Source organism: Heloderma suspectum, chromosome 6, assembly GCF_057233095.1.
Source record: "Heloderma suspectum isolate Gila_16-S chromosome 6, 16-S_ref, whole genome shotgun sequence".
Taxonomy (NCBI): Eukaryota; Metazoa; Chordata; class Lepidosauria; order Squamata; family Helodermatidae; genus Heloderma; species Heloderma suspectum.
The window spans coordinates 114,684,643-114,709,907 of NC_139463.1; the positions used below are offsets into that span (position 1 = coordinate 114,684,643).

General features: G+C 43.9%; 1 protein-coding gene across 1 annotated transcript; it reads left to right on the plus strand.

Moving 5' to 3' along the window:
- The first annotated feature begins 7,847 nt into the window (after positions 1–7,847).
- On the plus strand, positions 7,848–24,756 carry LOC146342631 (vomeronasal type-2 receptor 26-like). Its single transcript, XM_084807947.1, has 8 exons — positions 7,848–8,669; positions 9,883–10,110; positions 11,105–11,231; positions 14,077–14,972; positions 21,076–21,233; positions 23,196–23,467; positions 24,329–24,440; positions 24,591–24,756. Exons 1-8 carry the CDS (start codon positions 7,848–7,850, stop codon positions 24,754–24,756), a joined length of 2,781 nt encoding a protein of 926 aa, XP_084664073.1.
- The last annotated feature ends 509 nt before the right edge of the window (positions 24,757–25,265 follow it).

Consider the following 25,265-nt stretch of genomic DNA (forward strand, 5'->3'; position numbering starts at 1 on the left):
CCTCTAAGAATGATGATCTTTTGTAGGACTAATATATCATTACATTAATATGGAATGTGGAATTTTCCATATGGCCAACACGACTTCCCTTGCTTTTGGGATCCTGTTCATCATATGTCCCAAACTCCAGTGAATAGTACACAACAGGGGATACCAAGAAGGGTCAATGTTAGATGGAACAGAGGATGTTGTGAACTTTTGCAGTTGCAAGGTAGACTAGGAACTATATATATATATATATATATATATATATACACACACACACACACACAGTATGTATCTCTATCTGTCTATCTATCTATCTATCGAGAGACAGAGAGACAGAGACAGAGACAGAGATAGATATCATCCAGCATGTCTCCTATAAATGCATCATTTGCTTTTTTAAAATAAATTTACATTCTACTGCAGGGTTAGGATAGGGCTTTACTTTTTTTCACTTTTCTGATTTGTCTTGTTTTATATTTGCAAAGACAGAAAAATAGCAATTGTAGAAGTGGAAGTTCTATTCCAAGAATGCTGACCTCTTCATTGACTCCATTCTTGGAATCACTGTGGGTCATCGAAAATGTTCCTACTCCTGTGAACTCCCCACCACCACCAGCAATGCACAGGAGATTTCCTCCATTGGCATGGGTAGGACCAAAGGACCTATGATATCCCTTCCAAGTCCATGATTCTACCTGCTAGTCCTTCCTCGCCATTAGGGAGGAACAGAATGGACCAGGGAGATCAGACAAATATGTTTGTTTCAGCACTTCTGCTACGGATGTTGCATCATGGAGTCCAAAAACACTGCAGATGTGTTTACCTCCCCTGTAATTAATAAAATTGCTATAATTGATTTACCTGCTCAAAGAGCTTTCTAGGAAAAAGAAAATCATCAGGCAAGTCTGAAATATTTATAAGTCTGACAAAGGGCCGTTGACTGCTAAGGATCATGAGAACAGAGAACCAGGGCTCCGTCATGTTGATCCCTTTCCCTCTTCCATTGTGCACCTCAACCTTCAGATGGTGACTCTCAATTGGCACCCAAGGCTTGCTTTTGTTACCCTGTTGAGCTTAAGGATACAGAGGACACCTGTATCTTCACTGAGTTGCATTTCAGAGTCAGCTGCCACACACCTTGTTCAAGTCAGACTGATGGTAGTAATTATGTGGATGTAGAGAGAGACACAGGAGACCCTGATGTGTGGAAGGATGCTGTTGCTGCTGCTGCTGCCTCTACTGTTACTGCCAAATGTGGTCTGGAAAATGCATGCTATTAAGTGCAGTGGAAACAAGCCTCCATATATTCCACATGAGTGGTACCAGCCAGGTGACATCCTCATTGGTGGGATGGCATCTCATATCCAATACATGGTCCCCAAAGTTTTATTCATCAGACATCCTTCTCTGGAGAAGATTAACATGCCCCTGTAAGGAATTCTCCCCCCACACCCATCCCAAGATGATATTTAGGGTTATTTGAGTGAGTCTTTATATGACTGACAGCACAGTACCTATGATCTTGGAAAATCATGGTGGTAGATCTTTTAAAGTAATACCAGGATGGTGTGGTGTTGGATAGGCTGCCTGCTCCAGAGGGTGATGTGAGTCGTTGGAATCTCCTTTGTGCATTCCTAGGTGAAAAGGAGAATGTGGAAATAGGTTCCCAAGACTTTCTGAAGTTTGAAGTTCACAGTGGTGGAGCTAGGAATTTTTCCACCCTGGAACTCATGACCTTATAGGTGAGACCTATACATGCCCATCTGTATTACTTCACTTGTGAAGCACAAAAGTAACATTTCTCTGCTTTCCAGATGGGTCGCCAGAATAGTGTACTGCAGCAAAAACAGAAACATGTATTCTGGCATAAGTCTTCATGGACACTGTCCAGTCTGTCATGTCCATGAAGTGTTAACCTCAATCTGGCAGACCTGTATATGCTTGCAGGGCTGGGGAGAGATGTAAACTGTGATGTAAGACAAAATTGACATGCAAAACAGGACAGTCATGATTGCCCTAACGATCACCATTCACAACAAGTTCATAGGGGATAGCACAGACATCACTGCAAGACCTGCATAGGCAACGTCCTGTATTCCTTCTTAGATTCATTCATTTGAAGCTCCGAAAAGCTAGATGCTGAAGGTACAAGGAGGTCTCAAACTGTGTGCAGCAGATGCAGTTTTGGAAGCACCTAGAAAGTGGCAATGGTCAAAACACTGGAGCATAATGCTGTGACACCGTGGATGTTAGTAGCTGAAATTATATAACAGAGAACAACATTGATGGAAATATTGAAAGTGAGAACAGTGAAATACAAGAAAATGTTTGATCTATTCTACATAGATGTCTCCATAAAAATTGATATCTGACATGTTAAAATATGATCTGAGCTGAACATTGACAGCGACATGCCTAGTATTAGGATATACAAGCCCCAAAGCACAATCCAGCAACATGTAACCATCTGGTCTGTCTTTTCAAAGGCACTTAGTTTATGACTAAATTTGCAGGTTATGCTCCCTCCTTATAAACAAGCAGCTGAACTTTTCAGATCTCGAGTAGACCTGTACTGAGATAAAATAATTTTGTGCACCATTTTACACTCCCATGAAAGAGGTTTGTCCCCTCTCCTATGAAACAGGATGTCACTTTTTTTGCAGGGTGGTGACAAATTTCTACCAGCACATCCTGGCTTTCGTGTTTGCCATTGATGAGATCAATGACAATCCCAACATCTTGCCCAACACCACTCTTGGGTTCCACATCTATGACAGCTACACTGATTCAAGGATGACCTATCGCACCACTTTGGACTTCCTCTTTAACTCCCATCAGTTTCTCCCCAACTATGAATGTGGCTTTCAGAATGTCATAGGAGTCATTGGTGGACTTAGCTCTGAAACCTCCTCATGCATGGCAGACATCTTACCTGTTTACAAGGTTCCACAGGTTGGATCAGCACATGGTGATTCCCCAAACTCTCCTGTAATGTATTATTTATTTATTTATTATTAAATTTATTAATCGCCCATCTGGCTGGTCACCCAGCCACTCTGGGCGATGTACAACATACAATAAAACAGTTTAAAACAATACAATTCTACAATAAAAACATTTTCTAAAATACCCTAACCCACCCCAAATGCCTGCCTGAACAGCCACCTTTTTAATGCATGACGGAAGCTCATTAAAGCTTCCTGTAATGAACTCTTCTCTCTTTCCAGTAGCAATTTGATGATTTGTCAGCATGAACAATGGTACCAGTATGGTAGAGAAGGAGGGGGGAGGAAAAGGAGCTGAGATATGTGGGGTTGCATTTGGAATTCCCCATGGGTTTCCAAATCTTTGTATGAGAAGTGGGGTTGATCCAGATTTAGTCACACATAACATAGACCAATTGATTTCAGTCAGTCTGCTTCCACTAAATCTCAAGCTAACACTGTATGTTTCATATGTGTAGAGAAGGATTGTCCTTTGGCAACAGGACTGACTATCTAGAGGGATCATTGACCAAATGTGCATCTCTGTGTATATTCGTATGTGTAAAATCTGGGGGATGTGGTTCAACAAAGAAGGGAGTTGTGGATGAGGCATGAGAGACAAAAGATACACTATACTATTTTGAACATGAACTCTACCACAGGAGGACAAGGGTAGCAAAATGCCAATCTGGAAGATTGTCTTCCAGCCTTCCCCAGACTTAGCCGGAAGAGGACCATGGCAAAGAGAAATTCACATCCAGTGAACCTAAGATCTGATGGAATACAAACAACAATAAATATCACAATTAAGCAACACAGTTCTCCAGGCACTCTTGGATGGAATTGATCATGTAGATCCATTTCAATCAGGCTTCGGGCCTGGTTTTGGAATGAACATTGCTTTGGTCACCCTGGTGGATGATCTTTCCTGGGAGAGGGACAGGGATTGTGACCCTGTTGATTTTCCTGCACCATCTGTGTGGCTTGTCATACCATCAACAGTGGTATCCTTCTTGATAGGTTGTCTGGGCTGGGAGTTGGAGGCACTGCACAGTAGTGGTTACGGTTATGCTTGCAGCCACTTGCAGAAGGTGGTGCTGGGGGATTATTGCTCTGTGCTTTCACAGCGATGGTTATGGTGTTTCATGGGGCTCTGTTCTATTCTCCATGCTGTTAAGCATCTACCTGAAACTGCTGGGGAGGTTATCCAGAGATGTAGGCTGAAGCATCATCATTATGCAGATGACACCCAGCTCTATCCCTCCTTTTCATCAAATCCCAGTGAGGCAGTGGCTGTTCTAAATCAGTGCCTGGGCATGGTAATGGACTGGATGAGGGCTAAAAAAATGCAGACTCAATCTGGACAAGATGGAAGTACTGCTAATGGGTGGTTTGTCTGTCTGCCCAAGTGAGGTTCAACCTGTTCTGGAGAGGTTGCACTCCTCCTAAAGCACCAGGTGTGTCGTTGGGTGTACTCTTGGACCCAGAACAGTCACTTGAGGGACGGGTTGACTCAGTGGCATGGGGAACCTTTCATCAGCTGAGGCTAATATACCATTTACATCCTCATCTGGACAGAGGTAGCCTAGCTACAATTATCCAGGCTGGAGTAACCTCTTGTCTGGTTTACTGCAAGACATTATAGGTGTGGCTGCTTTCAAAAACAGTCCAGAAACTTCAGCTGGTCCAAAACTGGGGAGCAAGTCTGTCAATGCGTTCTGGCCAACATGATCCTATTGCGCAAGGACTCCTCCATCTGCACTGGCTGCCAGTCTATTTTGGGGCCTGATTCAAAGTACTAGTCTTAACATTCAAAGCCCTAGATGGCTTGGAGCAAGGTACTCTGAAGGATTGTCTCCTCCCGTATGTACCTGCCCAGACCCTAAGGTCTACTTCAGCAGACCTTCTCTGGGAGCCACTGCTAAAGCAAGTGAGGTGGGTGGCTGTCACGAAGACTGCATTTGTGCTATGGCACCCCAGTTCTGGAATGAGTTTCCCAGAAAGGTACCCAAGTTGTCCTCTCTCCAGCACCAGGACATTTTCCCAGTCTTGTAGTCGGTTAATTTTCCTAGTGTTACTTATACTTTCTTAATTTCCCAGTGTTAATTTCCCCAGACTTTTAGTCTCTTGTGTTCAATCTGTTATTGTACTTTTAATCTCTGCATTTCTGCTAGCTTTTTCTGGGGGTGGGGGTTCTACTTTTATAGTGTAGTTTCAATGTTTCTATTTCATATGGTATTTTAAGATGTATTTTGTAGGGATGTACGAAAGTCACTTACCTTTTCACGGATTCTGTTCATGGTGGAGGGGGAAGGCATTCCGTCCCTCTCCCCCGGAATCCTAGATGGCCGGCTGTGCTCCACGGCGGCTCCGCGGAGCAGCCGGCCAGGCCCAGGCCAGGGCCGTCCGCAGCCAGATTTCCGGCCGCGGAGGGCTCTGGGTAAAAAACCCAAAAAACACACTATTTGCGTTCCTTATTTTTCGCTGTTTTAGTCTATGTCAATATTTATGTAGACTAAGATGAAGAAAAGAAAGGGGAACACAAATAGCATAGTGGGCGCTATTTGTGTTCCCCTTTCTTTTCTTCATCTTAGTCTATAAGGAAAAATAAGGAATGAAAATTAAGGAATGCAAATAAGGAAAATAAGGGAAAAAAGGAATGCAAATAAGGAGAAATAAGGAATGCAAATGGCGGCGGCCATAGCCGCCACCATTTGCGTACGCGTTTTTTTTTTTTTTAAACCCAGATGTGATAGGCAACGTAAGTCTGGAGGCCCCACTGCGGGTTGGCCCAGCTGGCAGCTCTGCAGCCTGGCCGCAGAGCGGAGCTGGCTAGGCAGAATTCTGGGGGGGAGGAATGGATTCCCTCCCCCCTGTCGAGGATTCTGGGGGGAGGAATGTATCACCTCTCCCCACCTGCGGAACCCAGCGGAGCCAGGTAAGCGGGGTTTCATACACCCCTAAATGAAACTTGCATTTGTGTGAATTGATGAACACGTGTTAACATACAGGAGGATTTGGGCCTCACACTTTCTACCTTCAGGGAAAAACAGTCAGCCATGAGCCCCAATCCCTAGCTTCCCCCCACACACACACATGAGCCCCACATGGAAATGGAAAGCTGGGATTGGGGACCTTGTGCATCATTTCAGCTTTCAGAGAGGTGGTGTGAGGCCCTGTTCTTGATGTCTGTGAATTCCATCCCCAAACTGCCCTAGGGTCAAGTTACATGTTAATTTAAAGATGTAGATTTTTTCCTTGGTTTCCTCAAAAGTAAGCACTGGAACCTAATATGGATCAGGACACTGGGGTGGAGGCTTGAACACTTTGCCTACTATTTACAATACAGCCAGATACCTTTTCGGTAATCCATATTGGGACCACAGAATGGGAGGAGGAGGGGGGGGAGGAGGAGAAGGATTACAGTCTCCCTAACCCCTCCCCCCGCCGCACACACACACACGGTTTCCAGTCCATGTAGTAACATGTAGTCTAACCTTGTGATGTCACATTGCATAATGGAAGGGAATAGGCCTTGTAGGAGAAACCCTGTCTAAGAGAATTTCTCTCAAACGTTTGTGTGCTTGCAGTATTCGAATTTCAGTGTGAAACTGATCAGCTCCAACACAACTTTGCCAGTAGTTACTGCTGTAGGCTTTCATGGGGCAAAAAAAACATCACTCAGTTTGGCCCACTGCTTAGACCTTCACCATACCAATGAAAGACACAGCTCTTCAACAAGCTTGAATACCAGGCACCAGTAGCTTCCAGAAAACTTTGAAAGAAATATATCATGTGCCAAGCTGTATCTACTGCAGTAAACACAACAAATGTGCTAATTCTCAGCACTTTTAAACTTGCTACTGATGACACGGTTATCAGATCACTATTCACAATTGTCGGCCTCATTGGCAAGTTCATGGATACAAATTTTCAAGTTATTGACCCTGTTCAGATTTCATGCTCAGCCCTGATGGTTAGGAGTTTTCATCTAACCAAGGTGGTTTAGGGTGACATCTGAACAAAGGTCAGACCCAACCATAGGGGTTATTAACCAGGGACTAACCACACTCACTCAATACTTGTGGCAAGATGGTTAGTGGGATCTACCATGGCTTAGTGTGACGACGTCTGATATATTTGCAGCTAACATAGTGCTCCACGACAAGAGCGGCCAAAGAAGGAGAAGTCCATCTAGCCAGAGTGGCAAGTCTCTATGGTGACGATATGCCTAGCAACACATGGCATAGCTGCCAATCCACATTTGTGCCAGCAGAAAAGTGCCCATAGAGCGGTGGCTCTTGCCTGCTTGTGCCCTGAGCTGCCGCCATGACGGGCATGTTCCTTCTCCCACAAGCACCATCCCTTCTGATTTTGAGGGGAGATCGCAGCCAGCACCAAATGCTGAAATGGCCATGGCAAGAACCAAGGCTGCTGGGATGCCTTCCTGGAGGACTGCAGGGTCCTGCAGGGGGGAGGGTGGCTAGAGAATGGTTAGTCTAACCGTGTTGCAGAATTTGGTTAGCTGCATGTGTGGCAATAGCACCCGCGGAGGTTAGTGGTAACCACCACGTACCATGGCTAGCCTAACCACCCTCCCCAAATCTGCACATGAACAAGGTTGTTAGCTTAACAGGTGTCATTTTCGTAAGCAATAGAATTTAGAGGCATATAATTGCTGAACAGTTCATTTTGGGGTTCCCCTTTAATGAGTGAAGGGACCATCAGATACCCCTGCTCCCATTCTGAAATGTCTGTTGCTGTCTTTCTTTTGCTTTCCTTCTTTTCCTTCTTTTTCTTTTTCATTTTTAGGTTTCATATGGCTCCTTTGAGCCAGCAGTGAATGATCAAGCCAATTTCCCTTCTTTTTACTCCATGGCCCCCAAGGAAGAACTTCAATACCAAGGACTTGTCCAGTTATTTTGGCACTTCAGATGGAACTGGGTTGGACTCTTGGCTACGGACGATGAGGGTGGAGAGCATTTTTTGCACACCATGGAGCCCCTGCTTTTCCAGAACAAAATCTGTTCTGCATTCACAGAAACACTTGAAAAAAATCTGTTTATATTTGATATGCAACAAATCATGTCTGACAAATGGAAGCTTTTGACAAATATCATGGAAAGCAAAGCCAATGCAGTTGTAATATATGGAGAATCTCCAGCCATTATATGGCTGGAAATTTTTATATATGGAAGCAGAATAATTCCACTAATATTTTCTCAGTATAAGGGGAGGTTCTTTGCAGCAAAAGTATGGATAACAACAGCCCAAATTGAATTCCATGGAAATCCCTATATGCTAGCTGCTGGATTTGATGTACAAATGCTCCATGGTGCTATATCCTTTACAATTCCATCAAGGGAGCTTCAAGACTTCCCAGAATTTGTTGAGCTTGTCAATCCTTCCTGGGCAAATGAAGATGGCTTTGTTCAAGATTTCTGGGAGCAAGCATTTGTGTGTTCACTTTCAAACTCAATTATGAGTCGCACAGGTCGAAAATGTACTGGAGAGGAGATGCTGGAAAGCCTTCCTGGGGTTGCTTTTGAAATGAGCATGACTGGCCACAGCTACAGTATCTACAACGCTGTCTACACTGTGGCCCATGCCTTGCACACCATCTACTCGGCTAGAGTCAACCACAGAACAATGGAGAGCAGAGTCAGACTGTCTCCTCAGAGTATAGAACCCTGGCAGGTAACCTGTGCTTACTGATGGAAGTCAAACATCATGGTCTAGATACTGGACAATGGCGTGACATGCAGTAGTCAGTATCCTAATTGCCTCTAAATGCTAAACACTGTTCCATTAATGGTATAGATAACACCTATCTCTTTTCCTTTTCTTATCGTCAAATTTCTTCATCTCATGTAGCGTTTACTGATAGACATTGAGGGATGCTCCAAGCGATTCTCAGATTCCCAACATTTTAATAAAGTCGCCATATCAGAACATAGATGAGAATGTATGTACATCCTTCACAGCTTCAGTTTCTGTGTTTGTCAGCATATTGTTGTTAAATATGGTTAACTATTGCAATATGGTTGCTTAACATTCCCAATAGGTGAGAGAATATTCCCCATTTAAAACAGATCTCAGTAGCTTTTCCTCCAGATCAGATTTCCCCAAGCTCTGCCCTACAAACACGAAAAGGTTTAGGAATTTCCCTAAACTTGCTTGAAAACATGAACAGATGCTGTCAACTAGTCTTCCTGTGCCTCCAATCCTCCTGCTACTTCTGGTCTCTTCCATGATTCAGATGTTTCAGGAGCTATTTGTTGAAGTTCCCTTTGGTCAGACATAAAATAGGAACCTAAGTGATATTATGTAGAACTTCCTTTGCTCATGAACTTATCATGTTTGGTATAATGAATATTAAAATATCCTTTATCAAGGCAAGAATTACAAATCTACTGAATTTACTTCTAAACGTGTTCAATTGTGATGATAATTTGATGGGCAAACCGATTTATATGTTCTATATTTTATGTTCATTGAGCAGCCTACCCCAACCTGGTGCCTTCAGAAATGTTGATCTGCAATTACCAGCATTCCTGACCATTGGCCTTGATACGTGGGGCTGATGGGAGCTGAGGTCCAAAACACCTGAAGGTCAACAACTTGGGAATGGCTATCCTAAAGCAACAGGGTGACCTTAAATTTGTAAAGAAAACTACAAATGTAAGTATTGCATACTTTCCCATTTTTCCCAAGACATATATTTTCCAAAGTTCTCCTTGCAACACCTTCACTTGTTGAGTTTACAGTGACTGATTATTTATCAGTCTTTCCCTATATCTACTACCAAAATGAAGATATTCCCCCATTCATGGTAGGCTATTTGAACAATCTGAATGAGAATATTACACAACTTGATAGACCATCAGATTCTCTTTTTCTCTCCAAACAGCTCCACTCACTGATTCAGACAACCTCATTCAACAACAGTGCTGGAGATGAGATTACAATTAATGAACATGGAGAATTTGAGGGGGGATTCGATATTACAAACATCGTCACCTTCCCAAATCAGTCCTACGTCAGGGTCAAAGTGGGAAAGCTGGATCCTCACGCTCCTCCAGGAAAAGGGGCCACCATTCATGAGGACAGGATCAAATGGCACAGAGACCTGACCCAGGTAGGGAAACGACTGCCATTCTTTAGAAAATGCATCATTAATTTAAAATTCACTGCAATACGGTTTTGAGAAAGAGGGAACATCGCTTTTTGAAGGAGTACATTGAAATAGGGATAGTGGGTATTCCACATAAAAATTGACAAGGTAACAAAATTGCAATATCTAGATGGGACATGTACTGACCAAGATGGTCTAGTGGCTAACAAAGGAGAGATTTGTTTATTGATTTATTAATTTGTATCCCACCTTTCTTCCTCTTTAAGGAACCCAGGCAGTGTACATAATCCTCCTCCTCCATTTTATCCTCACAACAACAACCCTGTGAGGTGGGTTGGGCTGAGAGTCTGTGACTGGCCCAAAGTCTCCCAGTGAGCTTCCATAGCTGAGTGAGGACTAGAACCCCAATCTCCCAACTCCCAGTCCAACACTCCAACCACTACATCACACTGTTGCCCATCATTACTTTCATGAGAAATCTGAGCCAGCCTAAGAATGGGAATTCAAATCTTCTAGATGCCTTGTACAACTTGTACAATTTACCACCTATGCACTTAGACAACTAACATTCCATGTCATCGGCCTTTGTGTTGACTGGTAGAAGATCTGAAGGTGTGATGGATTCTCGAAATGTTCCCTTTATACTATGGTCTTGCAGTAATTTTGGATAGGTGCCAGCCCTTTCTCTGTCTAATGTCTCCTGCAATCTTGGTTACTGTAAGAAAAAGGTGTGGAAGGAAGAAAAGATCATGTTGCCCATCATTACTTTCATTTGAATTCTGAGATATGGATCTAGTTAATGGTGCTAAATGGAATCCAAGCTAGTTGTATCATTGATCAGACGAGGAATGGAAGTTGTAATCTTCTGGAGTTCATAGGAGAAGTTGGCACTTCATGTGAAATCTATTAAGGATCATGGGCCTTCCTGTTTACTGGTGCATTCTCTGATGTGAAATGAATTCCTCAAACCTTTCTTAATACTAAGCTCTTCGAATAGGTGCCACCACTTTCTCATTGTACTGACAACTGCCCTCCTGGTTACAGCAAGAAAAAGAAAGAGGGGGAGAAATTTTGCTGCTATGATTGTGCTCCATGTCCAGATGGGATGTTCTCAAACCAGAATGGTAGGACATATGATAACAAGATGCATTTTATTTGCAAGCAACCTTTCCCCATCTTTTGTTGTCAATTACATTTTTGAGAGATTTGAACATGCTATAGATTGTGCACTGAACTCTTTATTTAAAGATCAAATGGATACATATGATTTTAATGAAATTTCCTCTTGTGCCTCTTGAGGGAAACCGTTTTAGAAACACAGCTAACACATTTTAGCATTAATAAAAGTCAAGTTACCAGGGAATTCTGAAGTAGTCATAGCTGCTCCTGTGTGAGCAGGAAGATAAAAAATGACTTTCCTTTAATGGTATTAACATTCCTGGCCTTTGTGGAGAAGAGATTAAAGAAGGTGTTTGCACCTGCACCCCAAAGGAAGTGTTTGGGGAGTTTCAAATGAGCAACAGTTTTGCTGGAGATTGCCACAGTATGAAAGTAAACATAATAAGAAACTCACTCCCTCCAATGGGAGTGCTCTATCGTTCTATAGTACTGAAGCTTTGTCCTTCTAATTCAGCCTCTTCTGAGCAAGCTCCCCAGCTCCAGGCCTATGTCTAGTCTAACACACAGCAATGTTCCCTCATGGCCTTCACATGGATCTGTGGAAGAAATTCTGCTGACCTCATTCCCATGCCCAGGTCTTGCATTCTTGTGTCAGTGAGTTGGCCATGCCTCACATGGAGGTCCTTTCACTATTCCCTCGAGCCTCTTGTCTTTGAGGGAGCAGGTCTGAGGAAGCCTCCCTTCTCCTTTAAAGGGGCCTCAAGATAATCATCCAATTTTGAGATCTGGTTATCTTCCCCTTGAACCTGCACTGAAACTGCCGACTGTTACCTTGGGATGTCAGAGAATTTTGCCACGAATCTCGGGGAGGCCACATGCCAGCGCATTTGGCCCCCCGAAATCGGTGGTGAAACGGTTTGCCCCCCGCCCCCTCCCGGGCCGGACTTACCTTTGGCGAATCATCCTGGCAGTGGCGGAGGCTCCAGCGGCGGTTCGGGGGCGGTTCGGCAGCAGCGGCTGCGGGAGCCAGTCTTCTGACTGGCTGCCACTGCCGCCATTTCCAGTTAAAAAAACAAACAAACAAAACAGTGATAGGCTACGTAAAGATTGACATAGCCTATCACAGCTAGATTTTTAAAAAACACCGTGATAGGCTATGTAAATGTTTACGTGGCCTATCACGGCTGATTTAAAAGAAAAAAAACCCACGTGTACGCAAGTGGGTGCCGCCATTTGCGTTCCTTATTTTGGCATGTCTTAGTCAACGTAAACATTTATGTAGACTAAGACGGCGAAAATAAGCGGAACACAAATAGCGTAGATGCTATGCTATTTGCGTTCCCCTTATTTTTGCTGTCTTAGTCTACGTAAATGTTTACGTTGACTAAGACGTGCCAAAATAAGGCACGCAAATGGCGGCGCCAATGGGCACCACCATTTTCATATGCGTTTTTTTTTTCTTTTAAATCAGCCGTGATAGGCTACATAAACATTCACGTAGCCTGTCACGGCTGACTGCAAGGATGCAAACGGCGGCGACTACGGCCGCCGCCATTTGCTGAGCCGGCCGGCCAGAATTTCGGGAGGGAGGGACAGAGTGCCCCCCTGGCCAGAATTTCGGGGGGGAGGGATGGAGCGCCTCCCCCCCGACCAGAATTTTGGGGAGACGGATGGAAAACCTCCCCCCCCACACTGCAAATGTCACCCTTCGAAAAGGTAAGTGACTTTTGTACATCCCTACTGTTACCAAAGCATGACAACCTCAGCTCCAGAGCAGTGAAGGCTCCATCTACCAAGCCAGTCTTGGTCACTGGCATTTTAACAGTGCTCCATGATGCTCAGTAACAATCAACAACCATAGGAAAGTCAGATGGTGCTGAGCTTCTGAAGGAAATGAACAAGAAAGTAGAGACATGACTGTAAGACACTTCATTCATCACCCTTCCCTGACCCTAAGCCAGGCCTGCCTCCCATCCCCCACATGAGCTCCCAGGACAAGGTTACCCCACCGTCCACCAAAGCAGTGATATTCCTTTTTCAGCATGTACTCCACTTACTTTCAATCATTTGCTTTAGCAGTTTCGATGAAGGAGACTGTGGCAACATTTTGAGAGCATTAAAGGAAGGATTTCTCTGACATATTAATAGTATTAGTGTGGAACTAGGGGTCCATGCACAATTAGATACACCCGAATCCAGATTGCATGAGATGAAAGTGCTTCAACGAAAAGCAAATGGCAAGGCCAGGATGGGAAAGAAGTGATCATCCCTGTAGGAATGAAGTTGCTTGAGGAGAGGTTGAAAGGGCATCAAAATAACCATTTGAGTAAATCGATGGATATGCAATGTGATGTGCATGGCAGATAACTCCAAAACAAAACAAATTCCAATGATAGCAAATCCAGTTTCTATAATTATAGGTTTTTATAAAACTAGAAACAGATCTTTTAAAAATGTGCAATGTTTTGGAGTGGAATACATGCTACAATCACAAAAAAAGAGAATGCGATAATACCACTAATAAACTGAGCCAGAATGAATCATAAAAATAACCATTCTTGGCCCCAAACATTTGGACTAGAGCCAGAATGTTCTTTCATTTCACTCCATGGTAGCTGTGATTCACAGAAAAAGGAAAGAATCCAAGATGGCAACAAAGACACGTGTCATTCATGGAACAAAGGTCAAAATTATCCATTCATTATGAAGCACATTGTATGGAGGTTTAGGCATCCTCCCATTGTAAACACTAAAATACCGGGTGTTAGCAGAATGTCTGGTACAGCTGCCTTAATCATGAGAATATATTTCTTTTTGTTTTTTATACATTAATATATGTTTGTTCCTCAGATATGGAAACTTGTGTCAGTTGTCTAGGCAGTTATTATCCAAACAAATTCCACGATGATTGCATTCCTAAGATTCCAAATTTCCTCGCTTTTAAAGAGACATTGGCCATTGCTTCAATTTTTTCTGCACTTCTATTGTCTCTCATCACAGCTCTGGTGCTTGGCATCTTCATTAGGCACCGGGACACTGCCATAGTCAAAGCAAACAACCGAAACCTCACCTACATTCTCCTCATCTCCCTCGTCTTGTGTTTCCTCTCTTCCTTCCTGTTCATCGGAAAGCCTCATCAGGTGACCTGCCTTCTTCGACAAACGGCTTTTGGCATCATTTTCTCTGTATCGCTCTCAACCATCTTGGCCAAAACTGTATCTGTGGTTCTGGCATTCATGGCTACCAAACCAGGATCCCAGATGAGGAAATGGGTGGGGAAAAGGCTGGCATATGCTATTGTCATCTCCTGCTCCAGTATTCAAGCAGGGATCTGTGCTCTGTGGCTGGCAACATCTCCCCCATTCCCAGATTTGGACATGCACTCTATGACTGAAGAAATTGTCCTGTTGTGTAACGAAGGGTCAGTCCTCATGTTCTCTTGTGTCTTGGGCTACATGGGCCTCTTGGCCACTGTCAGCTTCACTGTGGCCTTCCTGGCCAGGAAGTTGCCTGACAGTTTTAAAGAAGCCAAGTTCATCACCTTCAGCATGTTGGTCTTTTGCAGTGTGTGGGTGTCCTTTCTTCCAACCTACCTGAGCACAAGAGGAAAGCACATGGTAGCTGTGGAGATTTTCTCCATCTTGGCCTCTAGCACTGGGTTACTGTGCTGCATATTTTCCCCCAAATGCTACATTATTGTGCTGAGACCTGAGTTGAACAACAGAGAGAAGCTAATGCAAAGAAAGGTATAAATAACAGAAGAGTTTATGGTGTCATTTATATTCTTGGTATCCTACAGAAAAAGATAAAAAGTTAACCATATTAATGTGACCCAAGTAGACCATCTGGACTGAACTCTGTGGTATTTGACAATCCTATCATTCTCCTTACTGATACATTAATACTAAGTGACCATTCTGTATGGCCCATAATTTTGTTAAAACAGAATAAACTCTACACTGTTAACTCGTTTTAATCATCCCTGCTCATAGACAATTGATCTTAATAAACATCTCAACTTGTTTGGGGGACCCAAACAGAGTAGGCTATACTCAGAAGACAGTCTCCTGTCAATCTGGTGGAGTTAGCCCAGTGATTCCAACACTGCTATGGTTCCACATTTTTGGTGACCTTAAGTGGCTTCTATTGTTAGCATCTCATTAGATGTAATGTTTCCTCCATACCACATTGCTCTAAACAAAGATGCCAAGGTCTACCACAGACTGTTACTAAGGTTCAGCAGAGTTCTAAGCAGCCTCCACAGATCTAGAATGTTTCCATCACTCCTTTCATCCTTTTCAAAAGTTGTCTCTGTTCTGATATCTGCTGGATTCAGTGGTGTTCTGGCCCTAGTACAAACAGATCAACAGCATATTGTAGCTAGGGATGGGGGAGAATTTCTCCCCAAAACTTCGGGGGGCCGAGTGCCAACGCATTTGACCCCCATAAATCGGCGGTGAAATTCTCCCCCCCGCCCCCCCCCGGGATGGGACTTACCTTTGATGAATGTCCCTCCCGGCGGCGGGTCCCGGCAGCGGTTCGGCAGGTTTTCGCCAGCGGCGGGGGTGGCAGCTGGTCTTTCAACCGGCTGCTGCCGCCGCCATTACAAGGGAAGTAAAAAAAAAAAAAAAACACCATGATAGGCTACGTAACGATTAATGTAGCCTATCACAGCTAGATCTCCAAAGTCAGCCATGATAGGCTACGTTAATCGTTACGTAGCCTATCACGGGTGACTTTGAAAAAAAGGGGGGAAAAGCACGTACGCAAATGGCGGCCCCCATGGGGCGCCGCCATTTGCATTCCTTATTTGGTCCCTGTAGTCTACGTAAAGATTTACCATTGTAACTCTTACGTAAAGATTTAGCGTTGCCCTTACTTTCGCCGTAGTCTACGTAAATCTTTACGTAGACTACAGGGACCAAATAAGGAACGCAAATGGCGGCGCCCTATGGGGGCCGCCATTTGCGTACGTGCTTTTTTTTAAAAAAAAGTCACCCATGATAGGCTACACGACGATTTATGTAGCCTATCACGGCTGACTTTGGAGATCTAGCCGTGATAGGCTACATTAATCGTTACATAGCCTATCACGGGTTTGTTTGTTTTTTACTTTTTTTTCGTGGCCGGGTAGACGGGACGCTTCTACCCGGCCTGAATTTCTCCGGCGAGGGATGGGGTGCCTCCCCCCCGGCCTGAATTTCGGCCAGGCGAGGCAGGGCACCTCCCCCCCCTCGCATGAACTTTGGGGGGAGAACCGAAGGACCTCCCCCCCACCACGAAGCAAGCTTCGAGAACAGGTAAGGGACTTTCGTCCATCCCTAATTGTAGCACATTAACAAGAACACAACAGGGGTAATTTGAGGACCTTTGGGTCCAGATGGTGGAGCATCAGTATAAAGTTCCTGGGAAGGGAATACAGAGGTAGGATTTCTGAAATTAACCCAGAAAAGAGTTCTATTAAATGTCTAATCTTATATGTAAAATTCAACGTTAGGAGTTAGCTGGTCATCCTTTTTTGACTGCCTTCTCATTGACCAATTCTCATGTAGGGATGGCGGACAATTCTGCCACGGATCTCAGTGAGGCTGAATGCCAGTGCATGCGGCCTCCTGAACTCCGTGACAGAATGACCTGCCACCCCCCCCACCCCCCGCGGATCCATGGCAGAACGGCCTGCCACCCCCGCACCCACCCCCCGTGGGATGAGACTTAACCGGGGTGGATCTTCCGGGTGGTGGCAGCTCTGGCAAAGGCGGCGGCTCTGGCAAAGGAGGCGGCGGCGGCTGGTCTTCCGACCGGCTGCCGCCACCGCCATTTCCAGGCTTGTGGCGAGAAAAAAAAAAAAGTCATAGGCTACGTAAAGATTTACATAGCCTATCATGGCTAGGTTTTAAAAAAAGAAAAAAAGACATGATAGGCTACGTAAATCTTTACGTAGCCTATCATGGTTGGGGGTGGGTTTAAAAAAAAGAAAACGCGTATGCAAATGGCGGCGGCTACGGTCACTGCCATTTCCGTTCCTTCTTTTTGGCCATCTTAATCTACGTAAATATTTACATAGAGTATGACAGCGAAAATCAAGGGGAACGTAAATAGCGTAGCAGGCGCTATTTGCGTCCCTTTTTCATTCACCGTTTTAACCTACGTAAATATTTACATAGGCTAAAATGGGGAATCAAAAGGGGACGCAAATGGCACCCGCTACGCTATTTGCGTTCCCCTTGGTTTTTGCCGTCATAGTCTACATAAATATTTACGTAGATTAAAACAGTAAAAAGAAGGAACGCAAATGGCGGTAGCCGTAGCCACCGCCATTTGCGTATGCATTTTGTTTTGTTTTGTTTTGTTTACCCGGAGTCCTTCGTGGCCAGAAATCCGGCTGCGGATGGCTCTGGCCTGGCTGGGTCGGGCCTGGCTGGCTGCTCCACAGAGCTTCCGCGGAGCACAGCCGGCCGTTCGAGGATTCTGGAGCGCCTCCCCCCTCTGGCCAGGATTCCGGGGGGAGGGACAGAATGCCTCCCCCCCACCATCAACATAATCCGCGAAAGGTAAGTCACTTTCGTACATCCCTACAGCCACCATTGCTCATATCCCCAAATCATGTCTGTTTTTTGTGATATTTGATGCCATACAACCATCATTTCTTAAAGATAGATTTATTTATTTATTTATTTATTTATTTAACGAATTTTTATCCTGCTTCTCAGCCAAAAAGTGTCCTGGAATGGCTTACATATAACCTGTAAAACAAGACAGTCTCTGCCCACGGGTTTCCAATTTTTATACCAGAAGAAAAAAGTAACGAGGAGGGAAGAACGGGGACATCAGTATTTCAGCAGGGTTGGTGGTTGCTTCCTCCTCTCATCTCTCTCAGCACAGTCAGGGAGGTGTGTCATCTCACCTTGTCTATTTCCTCGTATGTCACAACTGTAGAGGGAAGCCCTGAAGTGTAGTAGGTAATAAACTAGGAAACAGACACGGCAAGACTGCACATAGACTTAGCTGCACATAGAAGGACCAAGGGACACACATACTCAGAGGAAGAGTGAAACCATTATTCAATTTGGAAGCGCTGAAAAAGGGGGGGAAATGTGAACCAAGTTCAAAGAGTTGAACCAAAAGTTGGGGCAATCCCTCCCACTTGGCAATGCCGTCCTCTTACTATTGTGCCTTGACCTGACACTTGTCAGTGTCTTCACCCCTTTTGACTCCTCCCCACGTCCTGATGAAGCTGACAGTGGGGTGCCCATGCCAGAAGTAATCACACCCTCTTGCACTGTTCAGCTGTCACGGTTTGACTTTGTCTGAGCCATCTGCCTATAGTTCGGTACTCTGGGAGCTTTCGCTGCCTGTTTACTCCCTATAGCAGATAGAAATACTTCTCAACAAAGTGTACACTTAAGATTGTTTGGTGGGTTCCAGTCCAGGTTTTGTACTAACATGAATTAGGAAAGGAAAATCTTTTTGATCTATTTCTCATTTTTATTTTTAAAAAATATGGTATACTTGTAACGTCACATCAAAATATTTTGTGCATATAAAAACTTTTATGTGGTTAAACAGAGCTTTGCTAAAGATCCTTAGATCTTAACAGCTGCAAAGGAAATAAAATTTCCTCAACATTTCTTTTTCTTAGACTTTTAGTCTTAATACCTTGAAAGAGAGAGCTCTCACTCTAAGTACCAAGTTCCCTGTTTCAATTCTGAATAGACAATTCAGCTGACAGGAACACAGGCCTGTCAAGCTTCTAATAAGAAGCTTGTGAATTCTAAAATCAGCACATATTTATACTTTTTTGTGCAGAAATTACCTCATAACTAATATTATCTACTATCCCCTAAATTAGGGCTCAGTCTTAATTATCTCATTGTTATGAAACATTTTTAAAAATTAGAACTTACATAAAAGGCTTACATGCGCAGCTTTTAGGGTACATACGATCAATTTCGAATTATACTTTTGCCACTTAAATTTAACTCTATATTTTTTCTAGACATCTGTATATCAAGCTTTCTCATGTATATACACTACAAAATATTTGTTGCTCATTGATGGATAAGCAAGAACTTTAAATACACTTTTGACCTGGCATGCTGCAGTCTTACACCTGTTCATTATTCAAATAATTTTTTGACCCAAGTGCTAGGGTTTTAAATCAACCTTTTCTCTTTGGATACCACCCAGGTCATCTTGACTATTATTTTTATGCCAGTTACCCAGAATTCCTTGTGAACTTACTTGTGTCTCTGTGTTGGCTTCTCTTTAATAGAATTTCATAAAATACTTTACTTATTTACATTGTCAAATTCTTAATTATGTTTCATTAACATTTGGTATTTAATTTCATAATAAGACATCTTATATTGTTTTAAGAGAGTTGGATTCACATTTTTTTAAAATGTCTTCCCAGCAAGTCCAATAAAGCAAGATCAGCTATTTCCTAAACTCCAAGACACAGCCACCTTATAAGGCTTTTAAAAAGACCTGCAGGGGAGATTTCAATAAATTCACCGAAGCACAGCAACCCCAGCAGTAATTGCTCCAAAAAAGTGTGTGATGGGGCTGGGGGAGTGGGCAGGCAAGCCAATCACTTCCATTTGTCTGGATGGACTGGATGAGGGCTAATAAACTGGAGCTCAATCCAGACAAGACTGAGTTACTGTTAGTAGGTGGTTCTTCTGACAAGATGGTGGGAGTTCAACCTGTTCTGGATAGGATTGCACTCCTCCTGAAGGAGCAGGTTCATAACTTGGGGGATCTCCTGGAGTCATTCTTGTCACTTGAGGCTCTGGTGGCTTCACTGACATGGAGTAGCTTCTATCGACTTTGGCCAATGGCCCAGCTATGCTCCAGCCAGATCGATAGCAGGGACCAGAAGTTCGGAATGTATAACACCAATTCTGGCCCACTTGAATGGCCTGCCTGGATAGCCCCAAGCCTCATAGGATGTGCTGGTTTTGACCTATAAAGCCTTACATGGTGCAGGACTGAGCTTCCTGAAACAGTGCCTCTCCTGATGTAAACCTACAAGCAAGTGTCCAATGAATTAATGGGTTGTTGTTCTTGTTTATTTAATGTTGGTTCAAGTGCAGGATTAGGATACAGTTCTACAAGGTTTTTATTTTTCTTTTGTCTTGTTTTACACTCGCTATTTGTTTTATATTTCCAAAGAGAGGAAGAGGTCAGTTAAATGAGTGGCATTTCTATTCCAAGCATGCTGAATTCCTCATTAACTCCATTCTAGGAGTCACTGTGGGTCATCAAAAATGTACCTACTTAGGTGAACTCTACACCCCCAGCAAAGTACAGCAGATTTCCTGCATAAAGGACCTATGAAATCCCTTCCAAGTCCATGATTCTACCTGCTATTCCTTCCTCGCCATTAGGGAGGAGCAGAATGGAGCAGGGAGATCAGACAAATATGTTTGTTTCAGCACTTCTGCTACAGATGTTGCATCATGGAGTCCAAAAACATTGCAGATGTGTTTATCTCCCCTGTAATTAATAGAATTGCTATAATTGATTTACCTGCTCAAAGAGCTTTCTAGGAAACAGAAAATCATCAGCCAAGTCTGAAATATTTATAAGTCTAACAAAGGGTTGTTGACTGCTAAGGATCATGAGAACAGAGAACCAGGGCTCCATCATGTTGATCCCTTTCCCTCTTCCATCGTGCACCTCAACCTTCAGATGGTGACTCTCAGTTGGCACCCAAGGCTTGCATTTGTAACCCTATTGAGCTTACGGATACAGAGGACACCTGTCTCTTCTCTAAGTTGCCTTTTCAGCATCAGCTGCCATGCACCTTGTTGAAGTCAGACTGATGGTAGTGATGATGTGATGTAGAGAGAGACACAGGAGACCCTGATGTGTGGAGGGGAGTTTGACACAAGGATGCTGCTACTGCTGCTGCTGTTGCTGCTCCTACTGCTACTGCCAAATATCTGGACCATGCATGCTACTAAGTGCAGTGGAAACAAGCCTCCGTATATTCCACACGAGTGGTACCAGCCAGGAGACTTCCTCATTGGTGGGATGGCATCTCATATCCAATACATGGCCCCCAAAGTTTTATTCATCAGACATCCTTCTCTGGAGAAGATTAACATACCCATGTAAAGAATTCTCCCCCCCCATCCCAAAATGATATTTAGGGTTATTTGAGTGAGTCTTTATATGACTGACAGCACAGTACTTATGATCTTGGAAAATCATGGTGGTAGATCTTTTAAAGTAATACCAGGATGGTGTGGTGTTGGATAGGCTGCCTGTTGCAGAGGGTGATGTAAGTAGTTGGAATCTCCTTTGTCCATTCCTAAGTGAAAAGGAGAATGTGGAAATAGGTTCCCAAGACTTTCTGAAGTTTGATGTTCACAGTGGTGGAGCTAGGAAATTTTCCACCCTGGACCTATAACCTTATAGGTGAGACCTATACATGTCCATCTGTATTACTTCACTTGTGAAGCACAAAAGTAACATTTCTCTGCTTTCCAGATGGGTCGCCAGGATAGTGTATTGCAGCAAAAACAGAAACATGTATTCTGGCATAAGCTTTCATGGACACTGTCCGATTTGTCATGTCCATGAAGTGTTAACCTCAAATTGGCAGACCTGTATATGCTTACAGGGCTGGGGAGAGATGTAAACTGTGATGTAAGACAGAACTGACATGCAAAACACAACAGGCATGATTACCTTAACAGTTTCCATTCACAACAAGTTCATAGGGGATAGCACAGACATCACTGCAAGACCTGTATATGCCAACATCTTGTATTCCTTCTTAGATTCATTCATTTAAAGCTCCAAAAAGCTAGATGCTGAAGGTAGGGATGTCGGAGAATTCCTCCATGAATCTCCGGGAGGCCGAATGCCAACGCATTCGGCCCCCCAAAATTGGTGGGGAAATTCTCCGACACCCCCCCGGGATGGTACTTACCTCGTGCGAATGTCCCTCGCAGTGGTGGGTCCGGCGGCGGTACGGCCCATGGGCGCCGCCATTTCAAAGTAAAGTAAAGTAAAGTAAAAAAACAAAAAACATGATAGGCTACGTAAAGATTTACGTAGCCTATCATGGCTAGATTTTCAAAGTCAGCTTTATGTAACCTATCACGGCTGACTTTGGAAGAAAAAAAAAGTGCGTAAGCATTTGCGTTCCTTATTTGGGCACGGGTAGTCTATGTAAAGGTTTACGTAGACTACGGCGAAAATAAGGGCGCCTCCATTTGCGTGTGCGCTTTTTTTCCCCCAAAGTCAGCCATGATAGGCTACGTAAATCTTTATGTAGCCTATCACATTTTGTTTTTGTTTTTTACTTTTTTCTTTCGTGGCCGGATAGGTGGGGCGCTCCCCCCCAGCCAGAATTTTGACGGGGAGGGATGGGGCATCCCCCCACCAAAAAAAAGCTGCAGGACCAGGTAAGGGACTTTCGTCCATCCCTAGCTGAAGGTACAAGGAGACCTCAAATTCTGTGAAGCAGAAGCAGTTTCAGAAGCACCTAGAATGTGGCAATGGTCAAAACACTGGAGCATAATGCTGTGACACTGTGGATGTTAGTAGCTGAAAATATATAACAGAGAACAACATAGATTGAAATATTGAAAGTGAAAACAGTGAAATCCAAGAAAATGTTTGATCTATTCTACATAGATGTCTCCATAAAAAATGATATCTGACATGTTAAAATATGATCTGAGCTGAACATTGACAGTGACATGCCTAGTATTAGGATATACAAGCCCCAAAGCACAATCCAGCAACATGTAACCATCTGGTCCATCTTTTCAAAGGCACTTAGTTTATGATGAAATTTCCGGGTTATGCTCCCTCCTTATAAACAAGCAGCTGAACTTTTCAGATCTCGAGTAGACCTGTACTGAGATAAAATAATTTTGTGCACCATTTTACACTCCCATGAAAGAGGTTTGTCCCCTCTCCTATGAAACAGGATGTCACTTTTTTTGCAGGGTGGTGACAAATTTCTACCAGCACATCCTGGCTTTGGTGTTTGCCATTGACGAGATCAATGACAATCCCAACATCTTGCCCAACGTCACTCTCGGGTTCCACATCTATGACAGCTACACTGATTCAGGGATGACCTATCGCACCACTTTGGACTTCCTCTTTAACTCCCATCAGTTTCTCCCCAACTATGAATGTGGCTTTCAGAAAAATGTCATAGGAGTCATCGGTGGACTTAGCTCTGAAACCTCCTCATGCATGGCAGACATCTTAAGTATTTACAAGGTTCCACAGGTAGGATCAGCACATGGTGATTCCCCAAACTCTCCTGTAATGAACTCTTCTCCTCTCTTTCCAGTAGCAATTTGATGACTTGTCAGTATGAACAATGGTAGCGGTATGGTACAGAAGGAGGGGGGAGGAAAGGGAGCTGAGATATGTGGAGCTGCATTTGGAATTCCCCATGGGTTTCCAAATCTTTGTATGAGAAGTGGAGTTGATTCTGATTTAGTCATACCTAACATAGACCCATTGATTTCAGTCGGTCTGCTTCCACTAAATCTCAAGCTAACACTGTATGTTTCATAAGTGTAGAGAAGGATTGTCCTTTGGCAACAGGACTGACTATCTAGAGGGATCATTGAGCAAATGTGCATCTCTGTGTATATTCGTATGTGTAAAATCTGGGGGATGTGGTTCAACAAAGAAGGGAGTAGTGGATGAGGCATGAGAGACAAAAGATACACTATACTGTTTTGAACATGAACACTACCACAGGAGGACGAGGGTAGCAAAATGCCATTCCGGAAGATTGTCTTCCACCCTTCCCCAGACTTAGCCGGAAGAGGACCATGGCAAAGAGAAATTCACATCCAGTGAACCTAAGATCTGATGGAATACAAACAACAATAAATATCACAATTAAGCAACACAGTTCTCCAGGCACTCTTGGATGGAATTGATCATGTAGATCCATTTCAATCAGGCTTCGGGCCTGGTTTTGGAATGAACATTGCTTTGGTCACCCTGGTGGATGATCTTTCCTGGGAGAGGGACAGGGATTGTGACCCTGTTGATTTTCCTGCACCATCTGTGTGGCTTGTCATACCATCAACAGTGGTATCCTTCTTGATAGGTTGTCTGGGCTGGGAGTTGGAGGCACTGCACAGTAGTGGTTACGGTTATGCTTGCAGCCGCTTACAGAAGGTGTTGCTGCGGGATTATTGCTCTGTGCTTTCACAGCGAAGGTTATGGTGTTTCATGGGGCTCTGTTCTATTCTCCATGCTGTTAAGCATCTACCTGAAACTGCTGGGGAGGTTATCCAGAGATGTAGGCTGAAGCGTCATCATTATGCAGATGACACCCAGCTCTATCCCTCCTTTTCATCAAATCCCAGTGAGGCAGTGGCTGTTCTAAGTCAGTGCCTGGCATTGGTAATGGACTGGATGAGGCCTAAGAAATGCACACTCAATCTGGACAAGATGGAGGTACTGCTAATGGGTGGTTTGTCTGTCTGCCCCAGCGAGGTTCAACCTGTTCTGGAGAAGTTGCACTCGTCCTAAAGCACCAGGTGTGTCGTTGGGTGTACTCTTGGACCCAGAACAGTCACTTGAGGGATGGGTTGACTCAGTGGCATGGGGAACCTTTCATCAGCTGAGGCTAATATACCATTTATATCGTCATCTGGACAGAGGTAGCCTAGCTACAGTTATCCAAGCTGGAGTATCCTCTTGTCTGGTTTACGGCAAGACATTATAGGTGTGGCTGCTTTCAAAGACAGTCTAGAAAATTCAGCTGGTCCAAAACTGGGGAGTAAGTCTGTCAATGCGTTCTGGCCAACATCATCTTATTGTGCAAGGACTCTTCCATTTGCACTGGCTGCCAGTCTATTTTTGGGCCTGATTCAAAGTACTAGTCTTAACATTCAAAGCCCTAAATGGCTTGGAGCAAGGTACTCTGAAGGATCGTCTCCTCCCATATGTACCTGCCCAGACCCTAAGGTCTACTTCAGCAGACCTTCTCTGGGAGCCACTGCTAAAGCGAGTGAGGCAGGTGGCTGTCAAGAAGACTG

Coding starts and splice junctions, on each gene's coding strand:
- LOC146342631 (XM_084807947.1), top strand. CDS start 7,848: ATGGCCCCCAAGGAAGAACTTCAATACCAAGGACTTGTCCAGTTATTT. Junction 11,232..14,076: donor GATGTTCTCAAACCAGAATG/GTAGGACATATG, acceptor TTTGTTCCTCAG/ATATGGAAACTTGTGTCAGT. Junction 21,234..23,195: donor CCGTATATTCCACACGAGTG/GTACCAGCCAGG, acceptor CTTTTTTTGCAG/GGTGGTGACAAATTTCTACC.